Raw genomic sequence first — 18,348 nt, forward strand, 5'->3', positions numbered from 1 at the left:
AATCCGAGTTTGTTATATAGTGAGAGTCAATACAGGGCCACGAGGTGGCATAGTGTACAATGTGCCATGCAGAAAATGTAAGATGTAATTTTTTTCATAATTTAGTTCATAATATTAAGTTAATTCATTGTAGTTTATTTTATATGGGTGTGTGATTGACTAAGTAAAACTTGTATATTTTTTAAAGTAGATACTGTCAGTATGAGTAATTATGCACAGAACAAATGCAGCCAAGATGTCCTTATTGGATACCTTGAATGTCTGCAATTCTGTTCGGTGCAGTGAGTGTGTGTGTGTGATGTATTTGCATGGAAAAATTTGTGGAAGAAGGGAGAAACTGGTGAGTGAGTATGTAGCAAGTGTTTTGACAGTGAGTGCCAGTTGGGTGGAGAGAGAGAGAGAAGCAAGCAACAGTAGAGTAGATGGTATTGACCAGAAAATGTTAATATTAGAATTAATGTTGAACTCATGGTGGCGGAAGATCAGGAGAACAATAAAGACCTCAATAAGGAAATAGCGTGCTTTGTCACAGGACAGTATGAACTGAAAGATTGCAGAAACATCAAGAGATTAGCAGAGCAAAAAAAAAAAAAAAAAAAAGACCGTATGAATAAAAGAGAAACAGGATAAAGAGAAAATTTTCTAGAGAGAGAGAGAGACAAAGATTCTATAATCAGAATAGTAGTTAACAAAAGTGTTTCTCTGATGCAAAAATTAATATTAATGATGCTATGAGGATGCAAAAAGAAAAAGTGAAAGAAAAGATGTTTTGGTTAGCACTAATAACCCGAGAAGTATTGTGTGAGGGAGAACGTGAAAGAGTTAATGGATGAAGTGAAGAAGAAAAAGAGCTAGAGGATGAAGACTATAAACCTCTTGTAACACTATGATAGAGGTGATCTGAAGAGGAGAAAGAGGGTAATGATATCATATTAGTCAATATGCAGGTTTCTAGAAAACTTTGTTCACCAAGAGTGTGGATGAACAAAGTCAGGTAAACTAAAGCATAATTTTCAAGTACAGTACATCATACCTAATATTTTCTAAATTCTGACTTCAAGTTCCAAAAGAAATCACACTGTCAGTTTTTAAGACCTTCATGTATTATCCCGAATACAAAACCCCAACCTAATGTGTGAGGTACCAAAAACTGAGTGTTCTAATGTCAGTTATTAGTAACTATAAGAACACTGAATCCACATTCCTAATATCCAAGAATTCTGAGATTCAACCATCCCCAAAACACAGAATAACGGATTGTAACTGTATGTTTAATCTACAGCCACCATAAATTGTGTTTTGACTGCATATAAAAAAATCTGTTTCAGAACTATTGCATTAAACAATGTTCAAGGCTAACTAAATATCTAATTTAAGTGTTAGAAGCATGCCCAGATAAATATTTAAAATACCTTTTTTCGGTGCTACTTTGTCTATCAAATTCACGTCTAGCACGACTTTCAAAATTTCCATAAGATCCCCTTCCTCGGCCTCTTCCTCTTCCTCTTCCTCCTCCACGGCCTCTACGAAATTCTCCATCTCCACGATCCCTAAACACAGAGAAAGAGAGAGAGAAATAATATAATTTTTTTTGTAATGAAATTTTTTTGAGTATTAGTATGAAAACTTCGAAAAGGTCGCAAAATTAACCTAAATTCCAATAACAGTTCCTGTAATTGCTCTAGTAAGATTATCTTAGCACATTTCTTTTAAAAATAAGTTCCCCACTACAAAGCAATAAAAAAAAAAAAATCCATTCTTCAATTAACTCAAGAGATATTACTGTTGCTCATCTGTGATATATAACTTCGTAACCTTTCAAAGTGGTTTGTCTCAGCAAATGGTCTGATTTAAACCAAAAATCTTGTGATGACTTTCTGTGATTAATTTAAATGCTACTAAAAATCTGCCAAGTTACAGTGGAATTATTTTATGTGTACAGCTGGAAGAAGAGACAATAACAACTGACTGCAGGTGCTTGTTTTACAAAATCCAAAAACAGCCAGAAGGCGAATAAACTCAGAATGCAATCTGAGCTAATCCAAAGCATTTTCTGCTTCTTGTTACAATTCAGGAAGTAAAGGTGGCTAAAATTGTAGTAGAACTTAATGAATTCTAGAGCAGTCATGATATATCCACAATAAAAAAAGTGTTAACAAAGAATAAGCAACATTAAAAATATTTATCTACATTTAAGCAATGATATACTGTTTTCAGAATGACTTGTGTTTTTGTTTGAGAATGTTTCTATCATATCATTTAGAATGTTTCTAATCTGGTTATAATTATAGCCACCCACAGCAACTCGGTTATGAGGTCAGTATACCATATGTTGAAAATTCATGAGAAAAAACACTGCAACCTCTTTGTGAGACCAATTAACTCACCTTCAGTTAAAAAATTAAATCCTTATAAAGATTCCTTGAATATTAGATGATATTCTTAGATACTGCATACTGTGGTGAATTGAGAACAAAGAAATCACAGCGTATGGTGAAGGTTTATGATACAATCAAGAGTAACAACACTTTCAGGCTTTTTAGTGAGTTTTACATCCTTCTCAAATTCTAATGTGTAAATTTGCTAGGTTTTGTAAGAGTTAAGAGAATGTAGAAATTGTAGGCTTGGGAGGTCATGTTTCCAAATAATGAAGATGTCATCCACATATCTCCATCATACTGCTGGCTTTATACTTGTTCCTGTTGGGAAAGTCTTTTCAAACTTCTTCATGAGAAGGTCAACTGCAGGAGGAGAGACGGGACTGCCCATGGCAAGTCCAAATTTGTTTATAAAAAGTATTGTTCCACTGAAAAAAAAAATTGGAATAGAGACAATCTTCAAATAAGTCAGTAAGCAATCAAGATTAAAATATATAGAAAAAAGGTCTGTAAGGAGATCTAATACATCATCAACAGGAACAGGGGTAAAGAGGGATACGATGTCAACACTTGCAAGGATGTCAGTCGATATGTCTAAACTAGATAGTTTTTAAACAAAAATGGAAAGAATTTTTGATGTAAGGTTCAGGTGACCTTATGTGTTGTCTTAGTAGATTATGAGTAAACTAGATGCTTAGATAAGATATAAATAGGAAAATTTATGCTATGCCATCTACTATAGATCTCAAAGGGATATCAAGCTTGCAAATTTTTGGCAACCAGTAGTCATGAAGGAATAGGATGTAATGATTTGAGCTATTGTAGCAATTCTGGAGGCCAGTTCGCGGCAATTTTAAGTAAATCATTAGTTTTTCTGAAGAGTTCATCAAGTAGGGTGAGTCATGTTCCAGAACAGAGTAGGTGAAAGAGTCAGAAAGATGATTTGTAATTTTTTCCCCTTCATAATCTTTAGTATTCAAAACACTGTTGTATTCCCTTTATCAGCTCTTAAGATTACATCGTAATCTTAAGATTTCTATGCTTTTTAACTGATCTAATGTTTCTGTTTCAGAAACATTAGATCTCAAGAGACAAGAAAAAAGGAGCAATGCAGCAGTTTTAAGTCTAATAATAGCGATAACATCTTGTGGGAGAATATGAATTCCCTTTTCAACATTGCATAAAATACCGACTTTTAGCGTTGGGTCATCTGGTTTCACTAATTCCCATCACATCAACTTTAAGTTTTTTCATTTCCTGTATAAGGCTGTCAAAATTCCCTAGTTTATATAATGTTCTCACATTCCAAGTTACAATTTTCAAGACTGTTTCTTGTTTTCAAACGAGGAATGTCAGATGGCAACATTCTTTTTGAATTTATGTTAACATCATCATGGAGTCTTTCTTTTAAGGTTACATGGTGGTCAGAATTCATATTTATGAATTTAGGGAGACACAAAACACACGTGTTGAAATGATTATTTTACTTATTATTAATAAAATAACAATTGATGTTTCGACCCCTGTATTGAGGTCATCACCAGAAAGATACACGTGTATATGAAAACAAGCTACATGCTCTCGCACTCCACAAAGGTAAATTGAATCTACGCTGTTAAGTGATATTTTACTTAGGTATAATAAAAAATAAATAAAATAAAATAAAAAATATAAAAAAAACCTGCTAAAGTCCTCCCGTACTAAGATTTTCTTCTGGATTTGTACAGTTCAGGTTGCTATTCATGTATCATCATGGAGTGCATTATCTGCAGTGATCGTTTTTTTTTTAACCCATAGTTTGTGTCTTCTTTCCTGTAATTATTTACAGCAGATTAGGATGTTGCAGGGGTTCCAACTTCTAAAACATAGCTTGTAAGATATTTCCATTTCTCCATGATCGACTATAGGATAGTAATGTGGTGAGGCCCCAACATCTGCAATAGCTAGCTAAGCTCAAACTGCCATCTGTTAATCTGTATTCATATTCTTTCAACGTACCAGTTGTTTCACATTGCCATTGATATATGAATTCTTCTGCGAGTGATGAAACAGTTGTCATTGCAGTCTGAACATGTTCGCAATGAGAATATTACATGAAGGAAAAGCACAAATAATCAATATTAGACAAGAACATTAAATCGATTCAGAAAAGAAAAAAATAATAGAAAAAAAATCAAAGAATTCTACAGTGATTTAGTGATTTATACAGCTCTAAACAGCCCAATCAGGACACTGAACTCTACTAGGAAGTGGAAGTACCATCAATATTGATTGAAAAAATAGAAAATGCTTTAAAAGAAATGCAAAATAATAAAAACCTGGGACCAGAAAAATTACTGCAGATATGATAAAACATGGAGGAAGAGAATTACTAAAAAAGTTTCAAATGCTTGACAGAATCTAAAATCCCAGACGACTGGAACAAAGTACAAAGAGTCTTAATATACAAAACAGGAGATCGTACAAATCTAAAAAAATAAAGACCAATCTGCTCACTTTCACATATGTGTAAACTACTCACCAAAAGGATGAAAAACGAATTACACTTCCGACAAACAAAAGGCCAATCAGGGTTAAGAAGTGGATATTCAACTAATGACCACCTCCAAACTATTAATCAGATAATAAAAAAAAAAAAAAATGAATATAAATACCACTTTGTATGGCATTCATTGATTATGAAAAAGCATTTGATACAATAGAAAGAACAGCAATAATAGAGGCACTAAATAACCAAGGTATTGAAAAACCATACATATGATTATACAACATATATATATATATATACTAGAATGTAACAAGTAATATACAATTAAATAATCTAACAGCAAAAATTAACACAGAGGAATAAGACAAGGTGATACAATGTCACCCATAATATTCAATGATTGCCTCCAAGAAATATTTAAAGTTATCAGAATAGATGGTCATTATCTAAGAAATTTAAGATTTGCAGATAACATTGTTCTTCTTTTCCTCCCTTTCACATATTAGGTCGATGGGCTGTTAGGGGCTGTCCTTAGCCCTTTCAGATCATACCTGTCCCGAGGATAAGGTTGTCAGCCATATGCTTACTGGAAGCTTTAAGTGGCATTAAAAAAAAACAGTGTGTCCCACGTCTGTAGATGCATGTGTTCAAGGGGCCAGTTTGTCTGTTTGCAGGAAGAAAAATCCTAGATAAACTGGGAAGAAAACCCTGTTGTCCACACCCAAGAATGGCTAACTTTTTTCCAAAATACCTGAAGAGCTAAAAGAAATGATTAAAGAATCATTCAACATATTGATAAAACTAAAATAATGTACAACAAAAATACAAACCAAACCAAAGACAGAAATAAATCTCCAAGGTCAAACTATATGATCGTTTTCTCCATTAGAGTAGCTAAATTGGTTATTGATATGTTTTCTTATGCTCTGACCAGATCCACTCTCAAACCTCTTGTCCCTTCCATTATATGTCGTTTCAGGCAATTTTCTCTTAGCAATTGTATAAACTACATTTCCTTCCTTGTGACCATTCCTTCTCCCAATCTGTCTCCAGATTTAACCTAGTTAAAATCCCCCATAATAGTTATGCAACCTCCACTCATTGTGAAAATTTGTCAATGCATACCACTACATTCTCCCTTATACCTTTGAATTACAGTGGATTATAGCAGCAACAAAATATATTTCATTTTAGTAAAACCCTTTCCCATTCTGTCCTTTGAAAATACTGTATCTCTTACATTCAATACCTATGATAGAAAATGCAACTAAATTCAAATAACTAGGTCAAATAATTAAAATAAATATTTTTAATAATCTTTTAAATTAATTTATAAACTAATTAATTTTAAATAAGTTGGGACATGAAATAAAACAAAGAATAAACCAAGGACGGAGACAATTTGGAAAATACAATAAAATTTTTAAAGAAAACATACCTATCTGTCTAAAAAGAAAAGCATATGAACAATGCATCACCAGCTATGACATATAGAGCAGAAACTTGGAGAAGACTGGAAAACAAATTAGGAGCTACACAGAGAAACATGGAAAGATCAATGTTAGACATAAAAAGAATAGATATAAAAACAGGATTAAAAGATCATTAGAGAAATAAAAATGAAAACATGGAGATGAGCAGGACATATCGCAAAACAGGGAAACAATCACTGGACATAAATTTGTACAGAATGGCAAGCATGAGAAGGTTCAAGAGAACCTAGCAGGCCAGCAGCAAGGTGGAGAGATGAACTACATTATTCAATGGGAAATGACTGGAGATTATGGGTCAGAGACAGAGAAATGTGGAAAAGTATGGAGGAGATCATCATCCAGCTCCAGCAGTGGATGGATAAGGATTGATGCTGATGGTGGAATTAAAATTAAAAAATTAATTTCTAGTATTCTTTATATCTGACTTATAGCCATTTTAAGAATTATACTATATGAGCAATAAAAATAGATTATCTTTTACTCTCTGATTCTCTCAATTAAATTCATTTCAGAGGAATGATATTAAATGATATACAAAACAAATCGAACAGCATTCAGATAAAAGCTCTGTAGTTTCACTTAACTACATGGAAGCTTCTTTTGCAACATTTATTTTATCACTGTCATATTTATCTTCCTTTATTTTAATTATTTCTGCTCACTCATTCAGTTTATCTTGCCTTTCAAATTCCTCAAAATACCATAAAAGTTGAAGATCACACTTGACTAGTATACTTGCATGTATTCTAGTAAGCAGATTTCCTTAATGCATTTTTTGTTATTTTTGCTGAAGGCATGAAGAATAATTGCTAAGACAATAGGAATGCGTTATTTGAACAGCTTCAAATACACTTCCAATAAAAGGAACTTTACTGCAGATTCCATCTCACTTCCTGGGACATACATCAGGGCAGTCTTAAGACATGGGCATGCTGGGCAGTTACCCAGAGGCCCCATGCTGTCATATTGTTCATGAGAGATCTCTTGAGATGCACTCAGAGTGTTCATGTTCATGATGGTGACCAACAGTACAGGGCAATGTTCATTTTCAAGATTGAAACTTACAAAAAATCAGCTTCGAAGCACAATGGAACAGCAACGTTTGAACTGGTTTTCACTCATGTGCATGGAAAATGACATCCTGAAGATCATTGACTTTAAGCCAATTATAAATCAATTCTCTGCAAAGAAATTTTGTGTTGATTAATCCTCGCTTTACAGCATGTTTTTTTATGTTTAAACATTGATTTTGTTAAAAGTACCAATAAATCTATAGGCTTAATTTTATTGACTGTTTACATTTTTATTCCCGTAGATGGGTGGGTATGGGCCCCAGTACGTTGATTTGGCCAGGGGCCTACGATACTGATAAGACGGTACTGACATATATCACTTGTTTCTCAGATATGAAGGTTTGATATATTATATCTTCCTTCAATTATTAACAGTTCCTCCTTGGAGAATAGTTAAAGATGCATATAAAACTTTCCAAGATTACAGAACTTAACCTGATAGTTTATTCTGCCTTTCCAGCTCTCCTTCCTTCCTTGTTTGCCTAATAAAAATGTAAACTCGTTTGCTAGCATTCCCACTACCCTAGTGATCATTGTTCTAAAATAAAAAAAACAACAGCTCACTACTAATGTGCACCAAGATTCAATGCGAAACTCTACTGACAACATGGCTGCCATTGCTACAGCACTTGACCGTTGTAATAGTGTGTAGAATAAGAACACTACAATAAACAAACATACAATAATACAGGCAATGTAATTTCTATATAAATCCTTAAGGATCACAATAATGAGGTAAGCAAGCTTACTTTAAGTAAATATGTATTTAAGTTTACTACTTCGATACATTTAAGCATCCTTTTGGTTAAAAAATTAATAACATTAATACTAAGCATATAACTGCATTAATAAATGCAAATACACACACATTTTTAGATTATCACATATACATTTAGATTATTACATATATTTTTATCATATAACAAAAACATATTCCTCATTCATGAAATTTTCACTCAGTTTTATAATACTCTAAAAAATTAACAGGATATTAGAACACAAGTAGCAAAAGCACTCCAAAAACTAAAACCACTATGGACATATAATAAGCTTTCAATTACAAACAGATTACACCTATTTGACACACTAGCTAATTTAGTATTTCTATACAGAAGTGAAACTTGGACCCTCAAGATGAAAAGGAAGTGGGAATCTGAAACGATGTGCCTTAAGATACCATACATTGTCACATCACAAATTTTGAAGTAAGAAAGAATAAGTTCCTTCGGCAGTCCATCATAACTAAGATTCGAAGGAAACTGTATTGTGTAGTTTCTCTTAAGAGAACTTAGGTGCATAACTATACAATCTTTGGTAATTATTATTATGGCTTTGTTGCCTTGAATTTTCTATCCAAGTAGAACATAGGTTCCCAAACTTTTTCGGGCCACTGCCCAACTTTGCAAGACATCAATTTTGTAACGCCCCCCCCCCTATTATACACACATATATACATGCTCTATTTTCTCATTGACATACAAAATTGACATATATTTCTATCTGACATAGTAAATTTTCAATTGATTAAATAACTGAAATAGAAAATTGATAAAAAAACTGATCATGTAAGACGGGCATAAGATGAATTAAAATGCAATATTTAAATTTTAAATGATTATCTAATTGCAAAATCACAAAAATAATTAATTTTTAAATATATATTATTAATTTCTTCTATAAAGAGCCACCGACTCCTAGACTGGCAGAACGCTCCCATATGCTTCTGATCCCACTAGCGCCCATAGAAGGCATCGGCGCCCACTTTGGGAACCTATGCAGTAGAATGATATCAAGTTTTATCATTAAAAGATTGTACTTGGTTATGTACTTGATGATGATGAAGATTGTACTTTCATATTATATAGGTTAGGAAAACTTACATCCCTTAATATATACAATCTTAACCTATCAGAGGGAAGGGTGGAATAGGATTGATACTATGTGCTAGGAATAATTCTGCTAGTTGTCCGCTGATGTTTTGCCCCATAGGGAGTCCGAAGATTTGAATATACCTGTTGTTGTTGAACTTGAAGATGTTTGCAAGATTATTAGTTTTATTAAGTTAATAATGTCATTGGGCATTAGTTTAGTACGAGAGTGTAGGGTGTGGTCTTCTGTGAGTAGTGTGTGTGTGTACGATGTCTAAAGTTCTGGGGACATCCATGTTGGTGTATAAAGAGGCAACATCCAATGAAGTGAGGATGTCTTCCTGGGATAGTTAGGTTTTTCATTTTTTTGAAAAGGTCATCCGTGTTTTTTATCATGAAGTTAGATGTTGTAATTAATGGTTTGAGAAGTTTTGCTACGAATTTTGATAAAGGTGCTGTGGTGGTGTTTTTGCAGGAGACTACTGGCCTCATTGGGTACCCATCTTTGTGGGTTTTTATTTGTCCAAACATACAAGGGGTGCATGTGGCGCGGGGAGTTGTGTTTTTCATTGTGGTTTTGTCTATTTTGTTTTCATTTTTTAGGGTGTGTAGGGTACTGTCGATTTGTTTAATAAGGTTGGGGGTGGGGTCAATTTGGATTTTTTGGTAGGTGTGTTGGTCGTTTAAGATAACTGTTATTTTGCTGTGGTAATCAGTTTGGTTTGTGATGACTACTGGGGGTGATGTTTGGTTTTATTATTATTTCACTATTTATGATGTTAATTTTGTGGAATACTGTTTCTTTGTTAGGGTCATTCTCTAATTTCGCTTGGATTTCAATAATGATGTCTCTGTTTTGTATGTATTTTGGGGATATGCCAAAGTTAAGTGCTTTGCTCAGGATGGTGATTTCGTCGGGTATGAGGTTGTGATGAGATAGATTGATGATGGAATTGTTTTTTGTGGGTTTTAAGGCGGTAATATCCGAAGGGTTGGAAGCAGCGCGATTGTTGTATTGGGTGTTTGTTAGTGCGTACCATTTCTTTGCATGTCGAGCTTCTATTAATAGCGTGCAGTCGGTGATGTGAGATTGGGTATTATCCCAAAAGACTGCCCATTCGTTTGGGGTCAGTAGCGTTTTCAATCTGTTTTTTGTTTTGGGAATGTATGAATATGCTTGCTGCTTCTTTTTAAATCTGTTGTTTATGGCTTGTTTTATGAGAGCATGGGATGCCCGGTAGCAATTTTTTTTTTTTTTTGTTGCTGCGAATTTTGGTGCGATGTTGTGATCGAGGCATTTTTTGAGGAAAGTTATGTGTATTTTTTGTGCAATGTATGTTAGGATGGTTTTTTGGTACGTGCCTTTTGTAAAGTTTATGCACTCATTGAATGTGTAACGTGCAACTATGACATATGCTTGTGTTGGTATGTGCGTTAAGTGAATGCTATTTTTAAAGGTGTTTTTGTGATCGAGGAGGGGGGGTTGGTAGGGAGGCTATGAGTAGAGAGCTAATGATAGGGATTTTGTGTTATAAGACAAGTAAATTATGGATATTATTTCTGGGAAAACTCCAATGTTACTCCTCTTAACGAACTATTATATTTACGGCTATTTTGCCTGCTTCTGTTTAGGAGTGCCCCTGTTTAATGTCATTGGCTTTTCACTCATGGATTCTTAGGGCATTGTGGATGCATATTTACAATAAATATATGTAGCATAAAGGAAGAGAAATTTACACATACCTTTTTCTGGGTGTTGTGGCTTTTCTTCTTTCTGCAATGTGCAAATTACTGTGTGTGTGTGGGGGGGGGGGGGGGGGGGAGTAGGCAATTTGGGAGAATTAAAATAGAAAATGGAAAAAAAAATGGGTTTTTTGTATAATATATATACATATATATTATATTATATTATTTGGGATGGGCAGAGCGTTTTTTTATATAGGGTGGGAAAGGGTGAAAGGGGTTGAAAACAATATAATAGTTTGCTAAGGAGTAACATGGGAGTTTTCCCAGAAATAATATCCATAAATTTACTTGTGTCTTATAACCATACAACCCCTATCATTGGCTCGCTATTCATAAACTCCCCCCCCCCCTCCTCGATCACAAAACACCTTTAAAAATAGCATTCACTTAGCACACATACCAACACAAGCATGTCATGGTTGCATGTCACACGTTCAATGAGTGCATAAACTTTACAAAAGGTACATACCAAAAATCCACCCTAACATACATCGCACAAAAAATACACATAACTTTCCTCAAAAAATGCCTCGATCACAACATCACATCAAAATTCGCAGCAGTACACGGCAACAAAAGAATTTGCTACTGGGCATCCCGTGCTCTCATAAAACAAGATTTAAAAAGAAGCAACAAGCATATTCATATATATTCACAAAACAAAAAAACAGATTGAAAACGCTACTGATCCCAAATGAATGGGCAGCCTTTTGGAATAATATGCAATCTCACATCAGTGACTATACGCTATTAATAGAAGCTTGACATGCAAAGAAATGGTACGCACTAACAAACACTCAATACAACAATCACACTGCTTCCAACCCTTCGAATATTACCGCCTTAAAACCCACAAAAAACAATTCCATCATCAATCTATTTCATCACAACCTCATACCCGACGAAATCACCATCCTGAGCAAAGGACTTAACTTTGGCATATCTCCAAAATACACACAAAACAGAGACATCATTATCGAAATCCAAGCGAAATTAGAGAATGACCCTAACAAAGAAACGATATTCCACAAAATTAACAACATCATAAATAGTAAAATAATAATAAAACCAAACATCACCCCCAACTTACAAAAAGCCCTATAGGGATAGTATATCCCTAAAAAGGAACCTGAATATTATAATCAATAAAGCTGACAAAGGGGATACAGTAGTCATCACAAACCAAACCAATTACCACAACAAAATAACATATCTTAAACGACCAACACACCTACCAAAAAATCCGAACTGACCCCCACCCCTGACCTCATTAAACAAATCAACAGTACCCTACACACGCTAAAAAATGAAAACAAAATAGACAAAACCACAATGAAAAACACAATTCCCCGCTCTGCATGCACCCCTTGTATGTTTGGACAAATAAAAACCCATAAAGACGGGTACCCGATGAGGCCAATAGTCTCCTACAAAAACACCACCACAGCACCTTTATCAAAATTCGTAGCGAAACTTCTCAAACCATTAATTACAACATCTAACTTCATAATAAAAAACACGGACGACCTTTTCAAAAAAATAAAAACGCTAACTATCCCAGGAAGACATCCTCACTTCATTGGATGTGGCCTCTTTATACACCAACATGGACGTCCCCAGAACTTTAGATATCGTACACACGCTAATCACAGAAGACCACACTCTACACTCTCGTACTAAACTAACGCCCAATGACATTATTAACTTAATAAAACTAACAATCTCGGCAAACATCTTCAAGTTCAACAACAACAGGTATATATTCAAATCTTCGGACTCCCTATGGGCCAAAACATCAGCAGACAACTAGCAGAATTATTCCTAGCACACATAGAATCACTCCGACTCTCCCGACATCACCTTTTATGGCAAATACATGGACGATATTCTGTGCATTGGAAATCCTACACACATCACCACCTTAAAAGCGTCCCTAAACAGTTACAGCAACAGACTAAAATTCACCATAGAAACCAAACAGAACAAATCCATCAATTTCTTAAACTTGACATTAATCAGAACATACAACTAAATAGCCACGAAAATATACCACAAACCCTCGCATATCGGAAACTACCTCCGTTTCCACTACCATCCATATTCCATTAAAAAATCAGTCATCTTATCACAAATCATTAATGCTTACAAATTTCAACCAATCATAGTAATCTAAACGCAGAAATAAAAAAACTAACACAGATCTTCAAAAATCGCAACTATCCTACACAATAAAATATGCAAACGGGATGGCCAAAACAACCCAAGATGGCCAAAACAAACTTCCCAACACAAAAAATTATCAAACGACCATACACCCAAAGCACATACAAAGCCTATAAATACATCTTCAAACATACTGACTACAAACTGGTATTCACCACAAACCAAAAATTGGCAAATCTAGTAAAACCCACACAATCTCACACACAAAAAGAAATATTTGAACACCACAACATAGTCTATAAATTTCCTTGCCAAAAAGACTGTGATATCACCTACACAGGTTCCACCATCAGGTATTCAAGGGCAAACACTTCCATGATTGTAACATCCCTATTCCAGAACATTTAAACACTAATGATAACACACGATAGGCGATAACACAAACATTTCAAAAGCAGAAGCACCTAACCGACCTGACATAGCATCCACTTCCTCAATGTGCTCAGACGATGACCAAGCATAGTCGAAAACGGACTGCACCCCGTCAACCCCCATTTCCCACAATCCCCCCCTCTAAAAATCAGTTGCTGTTTTCAATCCCTTTCACCCTATATAAAAAAACAGCCCATCCCCAATAATATAATATAAATATATATATATATATATATATATATATATATATATATTATACAAAAAAACCCGGGTTTTTTCCATTTTCTATTTTAATTCTCCCACTTTGCCTACCCCCCCACACACACACGCACACAGTAGTTTGCACATCGCAGAAAGAAAAGCCACAACACCCAGAAAAAGGTATGTGTAAATTTCTCTTCCTTAATGCTACATATATTTATTGGTAAATATGCATCTACAATGCCCTAAGAATCCGTGAGTGAAAAGCCAATGACATTTAAACAGGGGCACTCCTAAACAGAAGCAGGCAAAACAGCCATAAATATAATAGTTTGTTAAGAGGAGTAACATGGGAGTTTTCCCAGAAATAATATCCATAATTTTATTGAAACCTTTCCATCTAATTTACCAACATTTTGAAGACCAATTTTATAATCTAAAAGAAGTAAATCACCTGGAGTAAGATTCTTATATTTTCTAAATTATTTATGAATGCTTGTTTTCTGGGAACTAAGTCTACTAGTTTCTGCAAATTGGTGTCAAGGCCATCGGTAAAAAGACATGCTGTTAGACAGCTCCTGAGAGAGCTGTGATTTTGTTAATTTAAGTGTTATCGTAGATTTAATTGTGTATTTTTAGCATATCAGTTTTTTTTAGTGTAATTATTATAATACAGTATGTTATAATATAACTGCAGAATTATTATTTTTTACTACTCTTAAGAATGGTGCCGAAAACTCGTCATGACAAGGCGATGTCTAAAGCTGAAGTTTTTACTACTGAAAGTGTTTATATGATGAACAAAAGTACTGCTAGAGTGATGATAATTTATCTGTGGATAAGATGACATTAGAAATATCTCAATTAAAAGAAATTATTAGGAAATCGACTAGAGAACTTGAAAAGGTGGAAAAACCTTTGACTAAACTTAGACATGATAAGAACAAGATCAGAACAAGAACAGGCAGGAAAGTACTGAACTTGGTAATCATAATATTAATAAGAACAAGGTAAGTCAACTAAAATATAAGAAAAAAGAGGTGATATTGTATGGTGACTCAAACTTAAAATTTGCATTTGCCGAGTGAATCACCACTTCTAGTTTCCCAGAGGCGAAAATTAAAAATATGGCAAATGTAATTGAAATGTAAAAGAGATGGTAGTTCTGGTAGGTACTAATAATTTAAGTAGTGACAAATACAGTATGAGAGAAGATATGAAAGGTCTATTGGAAGAAGCAAGAAAGAAATGCAAGAGAGTAAAAATTGTAGGATTGCTACCCAGATATGACAGTACTGAGCCAAGATGATGGGAGATGATAGCAAATGATTTCATGTGCAGGTTGTGTAGAAGAAATAGATGCGAGTTTTTAGATGTGTGGAGTGTGTCTGATGGCAGAAAGAAGGATGGCCTACACTTGGATTCATTTGGCATCAGGAGCCTGGAGAAATTACTTCTTTGTATGAGACCTAATGCAGTCAGGGAAACTAGATCATCACGGGAAGAATAGGAAAAATCTGTGTGAAAGTTCAGCTATGGTAAACAAAATATGATAAAGATACAAATGTCTTTGAACATGATTATGTATGTAGCAAAGGGTGGAAAAATATGCTTTGGGTTTGGACCTTTTAAGTATGTCTTGGGAGGGAAAGGAGAAAATTCTAGAACAAGACCAAATAGATTGCCTAATTATACGAATAGGCTAGGTGGTAATTTATTATGTTCTATACATAAATACCAGGAGCAATAGAAACAAAGGGGTTGAGTTTGTTGCTTTGTCGAATACAATGTGGCCTAAGACAATTGGCATCAGTCCAGTTAGGGTAGAAACACAGGAAAAGAATGATGGTAACAATGTCCCGTGTAGCGGTGAGTTTGGTGTGAAGTGGAAGTTAACAGAATGAAATAGATGGTGGAGGATTGCTACAGACCTGGTGGCTCAGTTGCAGGAGACAAAGAAATGCATTGCCAATTTAGCCTTATGAGTATCAAACAAATGATCATTAGGTGACTTTAATTTTCCAAACATTGATTGGGTAGAAGAGAAATCTCATGATAAGAAAGAAGCGGAATTTATTGAATTGTTGCAAGACAATTTTCTCAAATATGAAACAAGGAACTCGAGGTCAAAGAATGTTGGATTTGCTCATAGCGTCAGAAGGGGTCTCTGTTAAGAATATGGCTATTTTACCACCAATTGGTGACAGTGATCATGCTATGCTTTCTTGGAAGGATCTAATTGTATTAATGCTCCAATTAAAACAGGTTACATGCTGAACTACAAAGCTGGAAATTATGATCAACTTAGGAGAATACTATCTTTTGTCCCATAGTATCAGTTACTGAATGGGAAAAATGTCAGAAATGCATGGGAATATTTGAAAAAGTGCTTAAATGAGATGGGTATCTGAATGTATCCCTAGTGTTTAAAGAATAAATAGGTTGGGAATGAAATGGATGTGCAAGCTTATTAAGCAAGCGAATAAGGAGAATCAACAAGAAGATGTGGAAAGAATATCGTGAGAATAAGAGCGAGAGGAATTATGAAATATATAAAGCTGAGGCCAAAAAAAGTAACAAATATTGTGCAGATAGCTAAATCGGAGTATGAAAAGAAATTGGCCATGCAAACTAAAGGCAATCCAAAAGAATTTTATCATTATGCTGCAAGCAAAAGAAAGCATGAATGTCAAAGAATAACTTTATTGAATGCAGATGGTACTCTATTGTCGGAAGCTAATGAGATTGTTCAGTTAATGAGTGCTCACTTTGCTAAGATATATCAAACAGGTGTATGTAACATGGTGCACAGTACTACTGCTACATTGGATGAAGATTTAGAGGTTCATGAAAATGAGGTTAAGAGCTGTTGCATAACCTGGATAAGAATTTGTCTATAGGGACAGATGGAATATCAGCCAGTTTGCAAAAGGAATGTTCAGCTGAATTGGCTAGGCCTTTCACATGTTTGTATAACTTAAGTCTCAGCTCAGGAATCATATCAGAGGAATGGAAAGAATATATGATAGTACCATTGTACAAGGGTGGTGCAAAAACTGATGTGTCTAACATAATAAATTTAGTTTAATCCTTTATCAAAGTGTAAGCAAACAAAGTTTGCACCTGAAGTATCTTCAGGACTGAGACAACTCGTAGTAAAGGTGGACCAAGCTCTCATCACTCCTTGTCTCAGTATCTCCCATAATGCAAAGCACATCTCCTTGCGGACAAGTAAAAACTTCCAACATCTTTCTCTACATCCAGAGCAATTTAATAATAAGGTGGTACACCTTTTGGCAACTCGTAGGTAAATACGACTTCTCCATTGCTTCTGCCTAGGTATCACCACTTCTGGGTCTGGCTCCAACTGATGAGACCTCAATAAAGGTCGAAACCGGTCTGGGTAATGGCCCTTCCCTTAATGTAGAGCATTGTAAAAATTCGATGCAACAAGAATAAATTTTGTATAACGAACGCATTGAGTTTTTACAGGCAGAACCCAGAACACCTGTAAATAGAGGTCACTACCTCTCCTCATAATGTAAGGCAGTATTACATCTCCTAGGAGCTGTGTTTTACATTATGAGAAAATATCAAGGATAGTGAGGGAGCTTTCTCCACCTTTGCTTCGAGTTGCCTTGGTGTTGTACAAGTGTTCACTTACGCTTGTATTCGCAGATAGTTCTTCGGCATGAAATGCTTAGATCGTAATTTTCAATCTCAGAGTTTCGCATACTGGCTGTAAAATAATAAGGGATTTTTATCCCCTTAATTTAATTAACTTGGCCAGAAAAAATAGCTGTTTGGCATTTTATCGGGAATTAGCTATCTCTGAACAAAAGATGTAAAACTTTCAAGGCTAAGGGAAACGCTCTAGTCGGAACGCTGTTTGAAACTTTGTTTACGAGTTCAACCCTAAGTGACTTCAAGGTCGAAGCAAAAAGGGGGCGGCAAAATTCAAACGGATGTTCTGCTGGCTGACTTAGTGAGATTAGAACACGAAGACAGAGAAGAAAGGGCTTGTCGAAGGTTCCAGAACCAGGAATCATATGACAACATAAGGGGTTCATGGTGCACGGAGTTTAGAAAACTGAATCCAGGGTCTCGGAACTGATGGAATATAAGATGGGGCTTCCAGAGACAGAGGGATTTTTTTTTCTTGCACAGAGAAGAAACGAGCATACGAGGAGACAATGTGATAGAAAGCCTTAGAGTGAAGTCCTGGCGTGTCAAGGAGGAAGCCAGAGGAGGAAAGCCATGCCTCGCTATCATCAGTTTGCCCAGAAATGTAGATGACCAGGGGACGAATCAGTTGAGGAGCAGCCGAACTTGCCTATGAGCCGTTCCGCTTATCTAAGTCCGTGAAGGCCCTGACAATTCACGACCCTTCGGCGCTGTATTAACATGCCGATGAATCATCACCCACATCCAGCGAGCCAACCTGATGAATGGCCGGTATCCCAAGGACCTGAAGGAGGAGAGATCCAAAACGCGAGATGAAGAAAA

At 35.2% G+C, this 18,348-nt stretch overlaps 1 protein-coding gene across 2 annotated transcripts in view; it reads right to left on the reverse strand.

Annotated features, from left to right (window-relative positions):
• The window catches only part of LOC150104211 (intracellular hyaluronan-binding protein 4-like), a 168,183-nt gene that overhangs the window by 112,135 nt on the left and 37,700 nt on the right, over window positions 1-18,348 (reverse strand). For both annotated transcript variants that reach the window (XM_090397309.1, XM_090397308.1), the window contains exon 3: window positions 1,413-1,550. In XM_090397309.1, coding sequence (XP_090253435.1) covers window positions 1,413-1,550 — 138 coding nt within the window. The remainder of the gene's footprint in view (window positions 1-1,412; window positions 1,551-18,348) is intronic.

This window comes from Typopeltis vanoorti, chromosome 8 (genome assembly GCF_054136105.1).
Source record: "Typopeltis vanoorti isolate ZY-2024b chromosome 8, IOZ_Tvanoo_1.0, whole genome shotgun sequence".
Taxonomy (NCBI): domain Eukaryota; kingdom Metazoa; phylum Arthropoda; class Arachnida; order Uropygi; family Thelyphonidae; genus Typopeltis; species Typopeltis vanoorti.